General features: G+C 66.1%; 7 protein-coding genes across 7 annotated transcripts; 2 read left to right on the top strand and 5 right to left on the bottom strand.

The window, feature by feature from the left end:
- Window positions 1-55: 55 nt before the first annotated feature.
- Window positions 56-1074, bottom strand: EMIHUDRAFT_231822 (hypothetical protein; the record flags this gene model as incomplete). The annotated part of the gene is made up of 2 exons (XM_005783819.1): window positions 56-715; window positions 811-1074. 2 exons carry the CDS (start codon window positions 1072-1074, stop codon window positions 56-58), a joined length of 924 nt encoding a protein of 307 aa, XP_005783876.1.
- Window positions 1075-2092: 1018 nt separating this feature from the next.
- On the bottom strand, window positions 2093-4758 carry EMIHUDRAFT_231821 (hypothetical protein; the record flags this gene model as incomplete). The annotated part of the gene is made up of 4 exons (XM_005783818.1): window positions 2093-2103; window positions 3805-4058; window positions 4526-4580; window positions 4734-4758. The coding sequence occupies 4 exons, from the start codon at window positions 4756-4758 to the stop codon at window positions 2093-2095; spliced, it is 345 nt and encodes a 114-aa protein (XP_005783875.1).
- A 188-nt stretch (window positions 4759-4946) lies between these two features.
- EMIHUDRAFT_231820 (hypothetical protein) lies at window positions 4947-6251 on the bottom strand (the record flags this gene model as incomplete). Its single annotated transcript, XM_005783817.1, has 3 exons — window positions 4947-5022; window positions 5197-5252; window positions 5490-6251. The coding sequence occupies 3 exons, from the start codon at window positions 6249-6251 to the stop codon at window positions 4947-4949; spliced, it is 894 nt and encodes a 297-aa protein (XP_005783874.1).
- Window positions 6252-8016: 1765 nt separating this feature from the next.
- Window positions 8017-9473, top strand: EMIHUDRAFT_442198 (hypothetical protein). The gene is made up of 3 exons (XM_005783816.1): window positions 8017-8366; window positions 8776-8854; window positions 9099-9473. The coding sequence occupies exons 1-3, from the start codon at window positions 8047-8049 to the stop codon at window positions 9318-9320; spliced, it is 621 nt and encodes a 206-aa protein (XP_005783873.1). The 5' UTR covers window positions 8017-8046; the 3' UTR covers window positions 9321-9473.
- A 2016-nt stretch (window positions 9474-11489) lies between these two features.
- EMIHUDRAFT_72322 (hypothetical protein) lies at window positions 11490-11873 on the bottom strand (the record flags this gene model as incomplete). The annotated part of the gene is made up of 1 exon (XM_005783815.1): window positions 11490-11873. The coding sequence occupies one exon, from the start codon at window positions 11871-11873 to the stop codon at window positions 11490-11492; it is 384 nt and encodes a 127-aa protein (XP_005783872.1).
- A 1805-nt stretch (window positions 11874-13678) lies between these two features.
- Window positions 13679-14585, top strand: EMIHUDRAFT_364963 (hypothetical protein; the record flags this gene model as incomplete). The annotated part of the gene is made up of 1 exon (XM_005783814.1): window positions 13679-14585. A coding segment is annotated over one exon (332 nt), but the record flags the coding sequence as incomplete, so codon positions are not given.
- A 999-nt stretch (window positions 14586-15584) lies between these two features.
- Window positions 15585-15824, bottom strand: EMIHUDRAFT_49152 (serine/threonine protein kinase; the record flags this gene model as incomplete). The annotated part of the gene is made up of 1 exon (XM_005783813.1): window positions 15585-15824. A coding segment is annotated over one exon (240 nt), but the record flags the coding sequence as incomplete, so codon positions are not given.
- Window positions 15825-16284: the final 460 nt, after the last annotated feature.

Genomic DNA, 16284 nt, shown 5'->3' with positions numbered 1-16284 from the left:
GTTGTGGGGATTGGGCCTCGCTAGGTGCAATGGCTCGAGTCAAAACACCGCTCTCTCACGCGCCCTCCCCCACCGCGAAGCGCACGAACCCGGTGCACTCGACAGGCGCACCGAGCCGCTTGCCAGCTGCCTCGAGCGCCTTCTTGACCGGCGCGCCCTTCTCGTCTACGACGAAGGCCTGCTCCAGGAGCGCCACCTCCTTGAAGTACTTGTTGAGCCGCCCCTCGACCATCTTTTCGACGACGTCGGCCGGCTTGCCGCTCTCCTCCGCCTGCGCGAGCAGGATCTCGCGCTCGCGGGCTATCCGCTCCGCAGGCACTTCGTCGCGAGAGACGGCGAGCGGCGGGCTGGCGACGATGTGCATCGCCAGCTGCTCTCCCAGCGAACGCAGCGCGTCGCGGTCCGCCGCGGCCGACACCAGGCTCACCGCCGCCGCCGTCCGGCCGACACCCGCGCTGTACGCGTTGTGCACATACGATGCGACCACGCCCTCCTCCGGGGCGGGCAGTACGCAAGCTCTGCGCACGACGATATTTTCGCCAAGTTGGGTCATCGCGAGGGCGAGCGCGTCGGCGACGGCGGGCGCGTTCTCCTCCCCCGAGGCCAGAGGCGCCGCGCCGAGCTGTGCGACGTCCACATCGCACGCACCGGCGCCGGCGCCAGCCGAGGAGGCGGGCATGGCGAGGCAGGAGCGAGCGACCGCCGCCGCGAGATCCTGCGGCGAAAGGGAGCGGCAGGGGCGGGTGACGAGCACAAGGCGCGGAGAGGCTCGAGAGCAGTGGTTCCAGCGAAAGAAGGCGCCTGGAAGACAGTGTTGCGAGCAACAAAGTCCGTCTCTGTGTTGACCTCCACGCAGGCGACGCCAGCCGCGTCGGCGGCAAGCACTACAGCGCCGTCGCTGGCCTGCCGGTCCGCCTTCTTGTGCGCGCTCGCCACACCAGCCTTGCGCAGCCACGCGATGGCCTCGTCGAGGTCGCCGCTCGTCGCCTTGAGCGCCTTGACGCACTCCTTCATGGGCGCCGAGGTGCGCTCGCGCATCAGCTTCACCTGATCGGTGGTGTAGCCTGCCGCCATGCAGCGGGCGCGGCCGGCGGCGGCGACTCTGTGTGCGTGAAGCGCGGCGCAGCGCAGGCGATGCATGGTGGCGCGAGTGTTGAAACTTCGCTAGATCTAAGAAAACGAGGGCCAAGTCTTCTCCTGTTGGGCCCTCCCTGTGGGAGACTCGTGCCGCCGCCCCTGCCACCCCTGTGTCAGTGTGCCTGTGGTGCGAGAGACTGCCAGCGACAAGCTGGAGGCAGGTCGCTAGACTGAGATGAGACCGCCAGTGGATGTGGGATTCCACCGCGCACCGCGCTGCGAGCCTGTCGTGTCCCTTGTCAGGAGCAGGAGAGCCCCACCTGTCCCCCTGATCGTCCTTCCAAAATCCTGCTCGTGCAGGTGTGGACCCTGTCCTCGTCCCATCCCTCATTTGGCGTGTCTGTTTTCTTTCTTTCTTTTTTTGGGCCCTCCCCCTGTCGCCTCCCCCAGCCAAGGTGCCGAAGGAACAAACAAGGGCACAACAACACAACAGACAACAGGGGCGAGCGCGTGAGGCTAGAGCAGGCTTGCTCACTGGCAATAAATAACGCCACCACGGAAAAAGTACGTCTGGCAAAATCTTTTGGGCCCGCGCACTCCAAGTCCAAGGGCTCCAAGTCCGTGTCCGCGGTTCTCCATCCCTCCCTTCACTGACCAGCGCTCTACGCTCGTCGACGGCGGCTTCCTCTCCAACCTGCGCCACGCTCGGCGAACCTCGACAGCGCCTTCGGTGGCATGCAGCTCTTTGCGACTGAAGCCTGGAGAGCAGCTCCTCTGCTGCTCACACACTCTGCACAGTTGACACAGCCTACTGTGCGGCTGCCACAGCTGTGACAGCGATGGGCTCGCCCTCACACTGGCCCTCAGACGCTCAGTCACACAGGACACAGTCAACTTCGTGTGCTGCCGCGGCTTGTGTGAGCCTGGTGTGAGCGCGACACTGCTCGGCGACTGCCGGCACCACTGTGAGACCGTGTGTGCGTGTGAGGTAAAACCACGCTACCCCAGCGCTTGGTCACATCAGCCCTGAGGCCAGATCCTTCTATTCTGTTGATGAGACCACACCTGGCGCACAACACTGTCTACTCGCTGGAGCCGAGCACGGGAGGGCCTGGCGCACACGCCCTCGTCTTTAAACGCGTCGGCTTCGTCGACCAAGCCCACGCTGCAATACATCTCACGAAGCCCGAAGCGGCGCCGGCGAGATCAAGAGAGCCTCCCCGGCGGATCGATCGGCGAGCGCGCTGGCGGCGTCAATGGCGCGGGCCAACGCGCCGGCAAAAGCAGCGCACGCTGTGACCGCGAGCATGCGCGGGAGAGCGCTGCAAGCGACGCCGGCGCCGGCAGCGGCCAACCCGAAGCTAGCGCTGCGCCAGCCGCTCGATGAGGGTGGTGGCAGGAGCAGCTGGGCGGCCGCGGCGGCCGCCGCCGCCGCCACGGTCGGCGGCGGCGATGGCGGGTAGATTGGCGGCAAGGCCGAGAGGCACGGCCACGTGCGGCGCAAGTGAAACGCGTCGGCGGCTCGCACAGCGCGTGGCCGGCCTACAGGGTGAATACGCCAACGTCAGGGCGGGAAGACGGTCTTGTGCAGAGTATTCAGAGCGCCGTGTGAACACGAGGGGTACGAATACCATGAGTACAGCCGAATACGGTCGAACACCGCTAAATGCGTGAGTTGGAATGCAAAAAAGCGCAGTCCCGCTTCTAGGGTGTCCGGCAGTCTGACTCGTAGAGCAGCGCGAGCGACTCGAGCTGCTCCTGCTCGAGTCGCGGGGGGGGGGGGGGGGGTTAAGAGGGGGGGGGTGAGGGGGGGGGACCAAGCGGGGAGGAAAGAGGTTAAGGGGGGGCGGGGCCTGAGGGGGCGGAAGGTTACCAAGCGGGGAGGAAAGAAGTTAAGGGGGGGCGGGGCCTGAGGGGGCCGAAGGTGACCAAGCGGGGAAGAAAGGGTGAAAAAAACCGGGGGGGGGGGGCCCCGGCCTAAGGGGTCCGCCCTTCTTTGGGGGGGCTACGGGGTCCTTCCCCGGGGGGGTTTTACACGAGGGAACCATTTTTTTTGGAGGGAAAAAAAAGTCAAACCCGGGGGCGGCATCCGGGGGGGGGGGGGGGTCGGCCCTCTCCACAAAAAGGGGCCCCCCCGGACATAAATCAATCAACCCGTCGGGCAACGTTGCACCTCTTTTTTTCTTTCTCGGACTGGGGGGGAGGGAGATCTCGGCGCATCTCGGTTAATTTGGACCAATTTGGGCCAATTTGGGTTAGTTTGGGCCAATCCCTTTTTTTTTGGGCCGGAAGAGGGGGGGGCCCATTCTCGGGGGGAGCCCCCGGGAAAGAAAGGGGGCGGGGGGGTTGGCACGTGGTGGGCGCGCAGAAATGCAGGTGGCGGGGAGGCCTTCTGCAAGAGCTTCAGCCACAGGCCAGGTTTTTCCCCCCCCCCCTTCCCCCCCCCCCCCCCTCTCTCTCTCTCTCTCTCTCTCTCTCTCTCTCTCTCTCCCTCCCTCTCTCTCTCTCCCTCTCCCTCTCTCTCTCCCTCTCCCTCTCTCTCTCCCTCTCCCTCTCCCTCTCCCCCCCCCCCTCTCTCTCGGACTAGGTGGGAGGGAGAGGAATAGGACGAAAGCGGGGGGATGTAGGTGGGAGGGAGAGAAATAGGACGAAAGCGGGGGATGTAGGTGGGAGGGAGAGAAATAGGACGAGAGCGGGGGGATGTCTGGCGGGAGGGGGCGGCGGCACCGAGCTGCGTCGACCAACGCAGCAGCAGCTGGGCCGGCGAGGCGCCATGCCGCTCCGCGAGAGCGCGAACGAGAGGGTCGCGAGAGCAGCCATCGGCGGCGAAAGGCAGCGTCGTGGCCAACGCCAATCCGGCGTGCGAGAGCGACGCGAGCGACGTGCCGCCGCTGCCGCTTCCGTACGGCGGTCCGATGCCGCAAGGCGAGAGTCGGACAAAGGCGTACGCGGCGGCCGGCCGCGCATCGCCAGCCGTCCCACTCGCGTTCGCGAGTCCCGACGAGGCTGCGGCGCCAACCTAGGGTTGGGGTCGTGGGGTTGTGGGGTTGGGGTTGAGGTTGTGGGTTGGGGTTGGGGTTAGGGTCAGGGGCAGGGTTGGGGTTAGGGTCAGGGTGAGGTTGGGGTCAGGGTTGGGGTTAGGGTCAGGGTGAGGTTGGGGCAGGGTTGGGGGTAGGGTCAGGGTGAGGTTGGGGCAGGGTTGGGGGTAGGGTCAGGGTGAGGTTGGGGCAGGGTTGGGGGTAGGGTCAGGGCGAGGGTGGGGCAGGGTTGGGGGTAGGGTCAGGGTGAGGTTGGGGCAGGGTTGGGGTTAGGGTCAGGGTGAGGGTGGGGCAGGGTTGGGGGTAGGGTCAGGGCGAGGGTGGGGCAGGGTTGGGGGTAGGGTCAGGGTGAGGTTGGGGCAGGGTTGGGGTTAGGGTCAGGGTGAGGGTGGCGAGCGGCCTCGTCCCACTCCTCCTCGGTCAGCTCCGTGTCCGGCGCGGTGTACCCGTCCAAGTAGCCCGTGCCTAGCCCGCAGCCTCCGAGGCTCAGAGCGAGAGAGGGAGAGAGAGAGCCGTTGCACCCCGAACTCGGCGCGCGGCGGGGCCTGACCAGGCTGCCGGGCCAGAGTGCTACTGTCTCGAGAGAGCTCTTCTCGCATCACCGCGCACACATCTCACATGCGCCAAGCCGGCCAGATGCCATGCGAGCGGAGGGACGGGCCCAAGCCGCGCGGCGAGGGGGTTCGGGTCAGGGTGCGGGTCGGGGTTCGGGGGAGGGGTAGGGGTCGGGGTAGGGCGAGTCCACGGACCCATCGACTGCAGCCTCGGCTTGAGATGCCAGCCAGCCTCGCCCACGGCCTGTTCACAGCAGACGGCGTGGAGAGCGTCTCTTCACAGCAGCGCCGGCGCCGGCAGCGAGGCGTCCGCCTCGCGAGCGGCTGGAGAGCGGCGTAGCTCGGTGGGCCACCTGCGGTGTGAACACAGGCTGTGGATGCGGGAGTGTCTTCGGAGCAGCGCGTGGATGCGAATACGGTTGCAGTGCGAATGCGGCTACAACGCGGCTGAATAAGCTCTCGAGTGCTAGTCGGAATGTACACGGATACGCGTGTCTTGCCAATCTAGGCTCAGCCACGCGCTCGACGTCAGGAAGAGCTGATGCCTCGCCACGCCAGAGGCGAGGGCGCCGCGGCCGGCCGCCTGCAGGAAGGCTCCGAGAAGGTTCGTGGAGGGTCTGGGCGCTGACCTGCAGGCTCACCCCACAAGGAGAGGGAGAGGGAGAGGGAGAGGGAGAGAGAGAGGGAGAGGGAGAGGGGGAGGGGGAGGGAGAGGGAGAGGGAGAGGGAGAATCAGAGCCGTGTGTCCGCCACTAGAGATTGGGGCTGCTGCCCTCGCCTGCTCTGTGCCGCGCGCGGCGGCGGCGTCGACCCAGCGCACCCTCGTGTGGCGCAGCACGCTGGCGTACAGCGACGCGTTCGGCTGCGCGGCGCATGCCGCCGTCGGCGTCAGCGAGAGTCGCGGCGCGCTGTGGTCGGGCGCGTCAAACAGCCACTCGTGGCCGCCATGGCAGCCTGCGGCGGTCCCGCCGGCAGCGGTGATCCCAAGCAGGGGCATCATGCCCCCGGTGGCGAGCTGGAGCCGCGCGCCGCTGTCGGCGGCGGCAGCCGTGCCGCCGCCTGCCGCCCGCAGCCGCACACGCTGCCTTGCCAGCAGCTTCTGGAGCGGGGTGTGCGCGAGCGGGCGGCCAGGGGCAGCCGCCGACGGAGCGGCCGCGGCAGAGGCGGTGCACTCAGCGATGAGCGCGTGCAGCCGCTTGGAGCCCGCGAGGCTGCGCGCCTTGGCTCTCTGCTTTGCGTCGACCCACCTGACGCCGTGAGGCGCCGTCAGCAGTACGAGCGCGACCCGCGTCCGAAGCGCCTCGACCTCCGGTCGCGCTCGCAAAGCCGAAAGCGCCCCGCTCGCAGAGCGAAGCGCGTGCGCCAGCGCCCACTCCTCGCAGTTCTCCTCCGGATCGCTGGCCGCGGCCGCCAGGCCGCCAGCCTTCCAGAGCCCCGCGACACGCTGAAGCAGGCTCGCGGCGCCAGCCCCGCCACCGCCGCACGTCCGAGCCGGGTCCGCGTGCCAGTCGAGGAAGGCGGAGGCGAGCGCGGCATGGGCGGGCGAGCAGGTCACGTTCGTGGGCGGCTTGGGCGGCGTCATGTCGGACCCCAACGTATTTTTTTCTCCTTTCTGCCCTGCTTTCTCTGTGGGTGTCCCTTGTCAGGAGCAGGAGAGGTCTTCTGATAAACGCAGTATGGAAGATACAAAGAGACGGAGGAGCAACGAGCGCCCTGGCGTGAGCCAAAGACACTCCCTCCGTAGACACTGATCACACACGGGTGGGTCACACACAACAACGAAGCACGAGAGCGTGCACGACAGAGCGACGGCGCAGCGTACTGCCGTCCAGCTAAAAAGCGGCGGCCGACGGTTGCTGCGCAAAGTGATCAGTTCTAAAATAGGTGCCGGGGCCCAACGGATAGATGAATCCGGGGCACCCTCCGCTCGAATCCCTGGCCAGGGGTTAAATAAATAAATAAAACGGGCAAACTCTGAGACGAGATGGGATTTAGGGACATGTGTCCCCGCCCTGCACGATCTTGGTGTGAGGGATCTTCAATCCGTGTCCCCTCACCCCTCGTCACAACCCGACACGGAAGACGAAGAGCGGCAAGAGTTGGGGCTGCGGCTACGGCTGCGGCTATGAGAGGGGCCGGGGTCGCGGGAGAGCCGCTGCGCCGCGTGGACGCGCCTACACCGCTCTTGCTCCGCTCGCCACCTCTCGCAAAGGTCCAAAGCCATAGCCACCACCTCCTCCGGCAAGTCCTTTCGCCGTATCTCGCCACCCAACATCACAGGTGGGATCAGAGAGAGACTCCACACCGGACACCGCCCGGGCACAGACTCCCTACCCATCGGATCGCACAGGGCCCCCTCGGAGCAGCCCACACACAAGCACGCATCGGCAGAATTAGTGCCTGAGTCAGGCAGACAGCACAGACAAGGAGAGGAGAGAGAGGAGAGAGAGAGAGAGAGAGGAGAGAGGAGAGGGTGAGGGAGTGTGCACACGTGAGGAGTGGGGAGGGTGTCTGTGGTGGGCTGTAGTCCTACTACGTGGTTACAACCACGCGCCCCTCGGGAGCTTAAGGTAGAGTGGAGCGCCCTAGACGCCTCGGTGCCTCCCACCGGCGTGAAGACCATCCGGATCTATCGGGTTCGCCCTCCGGACGGACCCGTCCCCGCGATGGCCCACGGTCCTCCGTCGCCTGGTTGACCCCCTGCCTCCCTGTTGACCCCCCGGTCCTCGTACTCGACCGTCAAATAAACTCAAAGGTCCACCACAGCCACCACCCTCCACCTCCACCGTCGAGCCGCGATCGCTGCCGCCCGCGACGCCGCCCGCCGCGTCAGATGCCCGCCACGCCCGCGGCGAGTCGAGTCGGAGAGCCGAGCCGCACCAGCAACAGCATCTGCACCAGCAGCAGCAGCAGCAGCAGCAGCAGCAGCAGCAGCAGAGCGAGGCGCCAATTTTGAGGTTGCCCGAGACAGCCTGGAGATGGCCCCGCGTTGTAGCCCCGGTGCCGGCGCCTCACATCTCAGCATCCAGGGCCCGGTTCCGCCGCGCAGTCGAGCAGCAGGAGCTCAGTCAGAGCTTTGTCGACAAAGAGCTTGATCAAAATTTCGCCGAAGAAGCGCCACCGGCGACACCCGGGATGAATCCGGACTGTTCACATTGTTCGGCACCGCGACGGCGAGCCGCCGCGGGCCCACAGGAGGGCTCGGAGCCGTGGCACCGGTCCGCGCCGCCAGCGGGGCGAGAGCACGAGCCTACAACCTGCCGACATGGCAGTTGCGACGGCGCTTTCACACACAACACTCTCTCTCTCTTTCGAACCGGAGAGGAAAAGAAATCCCCGGGCTAGGTGGAGGGCTCGGGGCACGCGCTCTGCCTGCCATGGGCATTTCGCGCGACTCGCAGCACAAGCGGCGGCTGACGGGCGGCAAGAAGCCGCACCACCACAAGAAGCGCAAGCATGAGATGGGCCGCCAAATGGCGATGACCAAGATTGGCGCGAAGCGCATCCACCCTGTGCGCTGCCGCGGCGGCAACATGAAGTTCCGCGGCATCCGGCTGGACACGGGGAACTTCTCGTGGGGGTCGGAGGTGTGCACGCGGAAGACGCGCATCCTCGACGTCGTCTACAACGCCTCCAACAACGAGCTTGTGCGCACAAAGACGCTTGTCAAGAGCGCCGTGGTGCAGATTGACGCGACGTGCGGCCGCCCACGCCCCCTTCCCCATGCCCCGCAGCCCCGCACGCCCCGCCGCGCTACCACCGCGCGCAGTGGCGCCGAGGCGAGGCCTGGTCGGCGGGTTGGCAAAGGGGCTCCCGGCGGGCCGAGCGGTCGGCGGGGGCGCGTGTGGATCAAGGACAGATGGATGTCGGGAGGGGCAGATGGGGTGGGGACCTGCTTCCCCCCAATCCGGGCAGTTTGCGCCGCTGCTTGCGCGCGGATCCCACAAAGGGCGGGGGAAGGGGGGGGGGGGCACAAAGTTGGGCGGGTCTTTGGGAGCGCAGCGCCGGCGAGATGCCGGTGGGGATCGCGGGAGGAGGCCACTGGCTGGAGGACTGCTCCCAGCCCATGTGCGAGATCACCGCATCCACCGCCGGCCCTTGCGCAGGCCGTTCCGGCAGTGGTACGAGGCGCACTATGGCGCGACGCTCGGCAAGAAGCGGAAGGACAAGGCGGGGGATGAGAAGGCGAGGGACCACCCCCTCCCGTCTGGGATAGCGCGCACACCCCGTCCCGTGTGGGCTGCTGTCCGCTCTGCCGGTTGCCACAACCCCCCACCCGCACCCGCACACCACACACACCACACATCACACACCCTCCCCGACCCTCCCCGGCCTTGAGCATGCATCGCCATCCTCATGCCCCTCCGCCCACCGCGGTGACCCCGCACCCCCACCACCACACCCCCACCACCACCCCCACACCCCCCAGGACGCGACGCCCGTCCAGCGGTCGAGCTCGGTGCAGAAAAAGATCGCGGCGCGCCAGGCTGAGAAGATCATCGACCCCAACATCAACTCCCAGTTCGACACGGGCCGTCTCCTCGCCTGCATCTCCTCGCGGCCGGGCCAGTGCGGCCGGTGCGATGGCTACATCCTCGAGGGCAAGGAGCTCGAGTTCTATGTCAAGAAGATGGCGCGTAAGAAGAAGTAGACACATGCCGCTGCAACTTCCGCCCCAGCGCGCCCATCTTGTGGTCGATGTGAGCTAGCTCGGTGGAGAGCGGCCGCAGGCCCACGGCATGTTGTGCGAGTATGTATGTAACTAGTGAGAGCATTTGGGTTTGGGGAGGGCGCGAGTGGGAGACTTTTCGGCGGGCGAAATGCGGCGGTTTGGATGCGTCCTCTTTTGGACGACCCTGTGGGACGACCTGTGCAGTGGGACGACCTGTGGCAGCGATCGATGCCGGCGCGCCGGACGCCCGGCCCGGCGAGGCACACGGGCGCCGGCATTTGCGGTCGACCAAATTTGGCTGCCCCCATCAAAGTTGACTCGTCTCCTTATAGATACATACATACTTTATACTCGCACAACGAGCCCCACGTTCTTGAATCTTGTGTAATTGAAATTGGTGTTCGTTCGGAACTCCCGCTTTGGCGAGAGACTGGGGAGGCGCTGCTCCGGCCGCTCCGCATCTGTTAAAAAACTCTCCTCTGGGGCGGGCCTGACTCTTGGCGATGTCTGCGAGATTCTCTCAGAATCTCACACGCGCATCGACCATCGTCTCTCAACATGAGTCTCGCTCTCACAAAATGCGGACGCTGTGCGCCAACTGCATCGAGGTGCACATCTCGTTTCGGGTCGGTTGCCGAATGCATCGTCGGCGTGAGCTCCTCCAGCGCCGCTCACCTCCCGGGGGGCGCCGTCCTCGATCGCACAATGCAGGATCAGAACATATAGCAGACAGACCTGCGCAAAGGCGCGGCGCAGGTTGCCAGAAGCTACTCTCTCGGACGAAGAGCTCGAGCACGCGCAAGTACTGGGCGAAAGTCGCGTTGATAGCCGCTGCCGTCCTCGACGCCCCGCAAGTCCTCCTTGATCTGCCGTCCGCCGCCGCCGCTCCTTGAACCCGGCTCGGCGGCCTCGAGGGGCGCGTCGGCGAGGCGGCGCTCGATGAGGCGCTGCGCTGGCTGGGCTGCGAGCCAAACGAGGCTCGCGCCGCGGGGTGGGCGGGCGGGTCCGCAGCCGCCGCGGACGACCGTGCCCGCAGCCCGCCGCCCCGCCGCCCTCCTCAGGAGCGCGAGGGCAGCGCGGTCCCGTGGATGGTGGAGTCACGTCCCCCCGCCGACGGCTCGCGCTCGGCTAGCCGTACTCGATGTGGGCATTGTGGAGGAGCGCGCTGCGTGCGTCGCGTGGTAGAGTGCCCAGACCCAAGCGTCCGCCTCCTACGATGCCAACTCGGAAGGGTGGTGCGGCGCCGCGCCGAGGCGTGCAGATGAGGGTCCCTTGGCACCTGCTGCGACGCCGCCAGCAAGCGGACGACTCGGCCGCGGGGCGAGGGCGCGCTGTCGACACGGGTGCGGAAGGCGCCACCCGCGTGGCCTACAGCAGGGGCCACCGTTGCGCGTCGGCCGTGTGCGGTTGCCTGGCCGAAGCCCGCGCTGGATCGGGTGCCGCCACCGACGGCCGACTCGAAAGTGAGCCGAAGGAGGAGGGGGTCCGTGGAGTCCTCGTCCACGGTGCAGCCGGCGAGGTGCCACGACCCACGCTGGCGCGGGAGGGGTGCCGCGTGAGACGCAGGGTGGCGGGAGCGTGCGCGGGGGGCTGGGGGGGGTGCGGAGCGGGCGTGCGAGTGTGCGTGTGTGAGGCCCGGGCCCACCTGGCTCTGCGCGCTGCAAGACTCGTCGGTGAAATAGCTTAGTGTGCCACCGGCCCCCAAGGCAAAGAAGCGCGACCGCCAGGCAGGGAGGAAATCCGCACGCTTCTGCGGCGCCACGGGTGGTCAGCTCAGGGCGGGCGGGGGCGCAGTGGGGCGCGAAAGCGGCCGCGGCGGCCGCGGCGCCTGCAGCCAGCCCGAGTGCCGCTCGTGTGGTAGCGGCCCGCGCGTCACCGCCCCGGCCACGAAGCGCTGCTCGTCGTACCTGTGCGCCGGGGCGGCTGGGCGTGGAGCGGCGCGCGCCGACCCCCGCAAGGCTCAGCGCTCGCACTTGGCGCGAAGCCAGATGCGCCGTACCGTGTCGGACGCGTCGGCCGCCGGCCGCCTCATCCTCGCCTGTTAACAGCGAGGTCGTTGCCACGCTGGTGGGCCGGTCGTGCGACCACAAGCGCGGGCGCCGGCAGCGCCGCCTCGAAGATCGCGTTGGACTTGGCATTGCCCATCGCCTACACAGCCGCCAACCGGCTGTGGTAAAGAGTGGATGGCCCTGCGATGGCGGCGTTCCGCACGCTGCTGTGCTCCTGCGCCCATTGAAGCTCGGCCTCGGAGAAGTCGTCCAAGTCGATGGACCGCACCTGTTTGCCGAGACGGCGGGCGCAGCGTCTCACGCGACCGCTGCCGTGAGGCGAGTGAGCGCGGCGGCGGCACGCCTTGCAGATGTGAGAGCCGAGTCCGCGGTGGCCGCCGGCGCACCGGATGCAGACGACCACGCCGTACTCGAGCACCAACCACTCAACCTGCGGCGCCGCGCACTCCGCGCACACCTCGTTGCCCCTCATCCGCCGGATGGCCGCTTTCGCGGCCGCGGATGCACCGGTTGCGGCCGACATTTGCAAAAAGAATTTTGGAAGGCGAAAATTTCGAGCGTCGGGCACGATTAAGATTCACACTCCCTTGGGTTGTCTGTTTTCTTTCTTTCTTTTCAGATTCACACAACAGGCAAAGCGCGGACGACGGCTTCTACTCGACGGACGGCTTCTACTAGAACTAGAGAAGCCCGTCGGCCAACAAAACAACTCAGAAGCCGCCTTCGGATTCGCAGTCATCAGAAGGCGGATGGTCGAATCCGCGAGCACCGACCGTGGTTGGTGCTCGCCGAGAGGACCTTTCCCCATCAAAAATAAAAATTGAATTGCCACCTCGCACACGCACACGTGCGATTCGAGTATGGCGGCGGCGTGCCGTCCTCCCATCGAGCAGTGCGTTGCCCACGAGTATCTAGATACCGGACTTTTGTATTCAGAGTTAATTTCAACCCCTGCCTAGACGAGTACAGCTAAAGAGTACCCGGGGCTCCCCATACGGGTTCCCCTCCCTGTGGGGGCCCGTGAACATCTTTAGCTTGTGAGCCAGGAAAAGGGTTGAGTTAATTTGGCATGCTAAAGGACTTACCTCTGCATTCTAAGCTTCTAATCCCGCCTTTGAGCACTTGAGCACTTGATAGGGTCGATCCGTTTTATTTTGAGCTTAGCCTTCGATGTTATGAAACAACGCAAGGCGGACATCTCATGGCATATCGCTCTCGGGCCCACAGACATCCCGCACACGTTTTATTTTAGCTTTCGTCCCCTGCTCGCCACCCCGACGCACAAGGCGCCCGAGTCGAACGACAGGCGGCACGCGAAGACTGATTAACCCTAAAAAACCCTGTCAGCAGTTCACCCTCGGGTATGTTCGTAAGAGCTTCATACATTAAAAAAAGGAAGAAATCATCTGCCTGTGGCGGGCCGAGTTTGGCTCGGCGCTACCTCCGTGGTAGCTGCAATCATGCGTGCATCACACATCGTCACCGCCCTCGCGACGTTCTGCCTCACACGCCTCATCGACCATCTCGCGACGCCGCCGGCGGGGCGCCATGATGCTCAGTCGCGGCATCTCGCAGAGGCGAGGGTCTCTGCGTCGGCTGCAGCTTCGGTGAAAACGCCGTGCCCGGTGCCGACGCCGTGCCCAGCGCCGACGCCGTGCCCAGTGCCGACGCCGTGTCCAGTGTCCAACGGCGGCTCGCCGCCGCCGTCCGTGCTTTCGACTGTCCGCGGACAGGTGCGCGCCGCACGTGAAAAGCCGGCCAACGGGTGGAAGACTCTGCCCGAGGCCGAGAAGCGGGCCTACATCGAGCAAAACTACGGCACAGTCAGCACGCCTGCGTATGCGCGACCTGCCCGGCGGCGTGAGGGGTGGTTTGCGGTAATCGGCTTCCCGGTGGGCATCAATGAGGCGAATCGGCAGCGGCGCGCGCTTCTGCGTGAGCTCTGGTACCCAGAGTACCCAAACCTGGCGCACGAGAGCGGCTCGGTCCGCGCCGAGTTCATCATCGGCCTCCTCACCTACCAGGGCGAGGGGCACGATGACTCGCTGGCGCGTCCCTCCCGCACGCACCACCCTCGCCCGCCCCACACCTCTCGCCGAAGGAGCAGCCTCCCGCCGGTGCCCCCGACGTCCGGCTCGGCGGCGCAGGTGGAGCAGCTGCACGAGGAGCAGATGGCGCACGGCGACCTCGCCCTCGTCAACGCGCGCGAGGCCACAAAGGACCCGTACCGCGGCGACCCAAAGTGCACCGGCGAGAAGATCCTCGCCTGGTTCCAGCAGGTGGTCGTGCTGCACCGCACGACCCGCTTCTTCCTCAAGGCAGACTGGGACACGTGGATCCACACGACGCGCCTCGAGCACACCCTGCGCACGCTGCTCGCCACGCGGCAAGGGCCGCTCTACTTGGGCAACACCCTCTGGTGCTCCTACTCGCTCCGCAACTTTCAGCCGTGCGGCTACGGCTTTGGGCCGCTCCAGGCGGCCGGCGCCAAAAAAGTCGAGTGCCCGCTGCTGCCGGGCGGGGGCGATGCGGTGGGGCCGTACCCGTACGCGGCGGGCCTCTTTTGGGGGATGAGCTACGACCTCGTCAAGTGGATCGCCGGCTCGCGGCTCGTGTACGACTTTTGGCACAACGCGTCGGCGCGCTTCGAGCCGCCGTATTGGGTCAAGGGGGAGGACTCCGCCTTTGGCTTCTTCGCGCACATCGCGCCCTTCCCGGAGCTCACACCGCTCCACTGGGGGTGGGACATCGTGCACGACGGGTGGGAGTTTCGCGACGACGCGGAGCGCGGGCTCTGCACGAGCTCGGTCAGCGCGAAGTCGCTCGTGGTGCACTCGATGCACTCGCGCATGGACTTTGAGCTTGTGCGCGCGCAGTTCCGCGAGCGCTGCAACGCCACGTGTGAACAAACAGCGCTGCCGTTCGCGGTCGATGGGCTGCGGGATCTATGCGGCCGCAATGGGAACATCCCGAAGGCCTACGCCAAGTGCGCAAACGCGGGGCACAAGGCCATAGACGGCCCACCCAATGACGTGCGGGTGCCGGCGTCGCGGCCGCGCCGCACCTGCAATAATAAAGTTCGTGAGAAGAACGTGCCCTTCATTGCAAGCAGAGAAGAAGGCGGCACGATCGAGTGCGTGGCCGAGCAGGCAAAGTCGATTTTCGCGTGAAGCGTGGCGCTCGTACCGTGTGTGTGAGGCTGAGCTGTGTTTTCACATGCACGACGTTGATTCTCTGTTTAAGCGCACCTCAATTCCCTCGCACGGCCCCCTTCTTTCCTACGGCTCTCAAGGCCTCGCGGTCCGACCCCGTTCGCCAAACCTCATGCGCCACGACTCACCCGCGAGCGTCATGATCTGCTGCTCTCTCACGTAGAGTAGCCCTCTCAGCGAGATGCGAACCCCTCGCAGCCGGCGCGTCCATCGCTCGCACACCGCCGTCGCCGCCCTAGCCACATCGGCCGCGGCGCCATGGTATCCTGGAGGGAGAACGACCACCCGAAGCAGCGAAGCGTGGATCAAGCCGGAAGTATGCCGCGTGTTGCTTGGAAAGGCGCGGCCCGCCGCCGCACGCAGTGCCTCGACGCATGCGCCGTTGTGATCGGGCAGGAACAGGAGGAGGAGCACGCCTCCAGAGGTGATGACGAAGCGGTCAACCAGGAGGGTGAGGTTGGCTGGCACCGATGCGGCAAGACGTTGCGCGAGCTCAAGCTCGTGGTGCAGCGCCCTCGGGCTCGGGGTGGGCGGTGCGCTATCGCGGCTCGTCCCTGGGGCGGCGCCAGGATGGAAGAGCGTCACGTGCAGACTGCGCAATGAAGGCGTCCAGCTTTGCGTGCCCATCGGCAGCACGCCGGCGAGCTCTTCCGCCGCTCGCAGCGCGAGGCGGCTCAGCCGACGTGCAGCTGCGTCTGACAGCAACTCGTCGGCGAGAGGCAGCGCCAGCACGCGCACACTGGACGGCGGCAACCGCCACGGCGCGTCTGCATAGTGGCGCGGCAGTGGAGGCTCGCCAGAGAACATCCGACTCGCCCTTGTCATACCGGGCTCCGAGAAGCCGACGCTGGCAAGCTGCATTTCGAGGGAAGCGTGGGCGTCACGCAGCGATTCGAGGCTGGTTCTGGGAGCCGAGAAATTGGCGACCCAGGGCGACGTGCCGTGTGCAGAGTGTGCCGATGTGGGGGGGCGCATGGGATCGTCCTCCTCGCCCCACCGCCCGCCAATTTAGTCACGCGCGGCAGGTCTCCGCCGTCGCAGAGCTCCATAACGATGTGGAGACTGCCCGCCTCGATGAAGCTCTCGAGGTAGCCGACCACGTTATCATGCCGGATCGACGCAAGCAGCCGCACCTCGCTTAGCACCGTGCGCTGTGTCAGCTCCTGCTGGTCGTCAAAGCCGCAAATCTCCTTGAGCGCCAGCGCGTCGCCATTGGAGCGGCGCCGCACACGCCAAACCTTTCCGGAGGAGCCGCTGCCGAGAGGCGCCTCGAAGGAAAAGTCCTCGCGGACGGACATGGCTGTGTGCCGTGGTGCTCTAGGCGTATGCTGTGGGCGTACAGTAGGGCTGCAGACCGACGTTGAGATCTTGGCGGGCGTTTCATAGCGCGGGGGAGGGGGAGGGGGAGGGGGGGGGCGACTTGACGCCGGTCACCGGCCTCACCGCTGTCTTTGACTTTCTGTCCGCAGACCTGTGCATAGGGCATGCAGCAATGACGAATGAGCAAAAGGTGTCCCAAAATATGCACGATAATTCATTTTCATACATCATAGCACGGCGGCGCGCGGAAAGGATCAAGCAATGCTGCGCATTTTTTCGCCGTTAATCCAAAAAAAGAGGTTAAATTCAGTACAAGCGAGCTCAAGGTCTGTCCTCTGTTTTGTGGATAGTGCACTCTCGGTCTCGCCCCTCGCAGCGGCGCGGGGCCGTGTCACCGCTTCT

The sequence above is a fragment of the Emiliania huxleyi genome, assembly GCF_000372725.1.
Source record: "Emiliania huxleyi CCMP1516 chromosome Unknown EMIHUscaffold_176, whole genome shotgun sequence".
NCBI classification, from domain to species: Eukaryota; Haptophyta; order Isochrysidales; family Noelaerhabdaceae; genus Emiliania; species Emiliania huxleyi.
The sequence above is the reverse complement of the archived record's forward strand: the minus strand, read 5'-3'. Positions and strand labels throughout refer to the sequence as shown.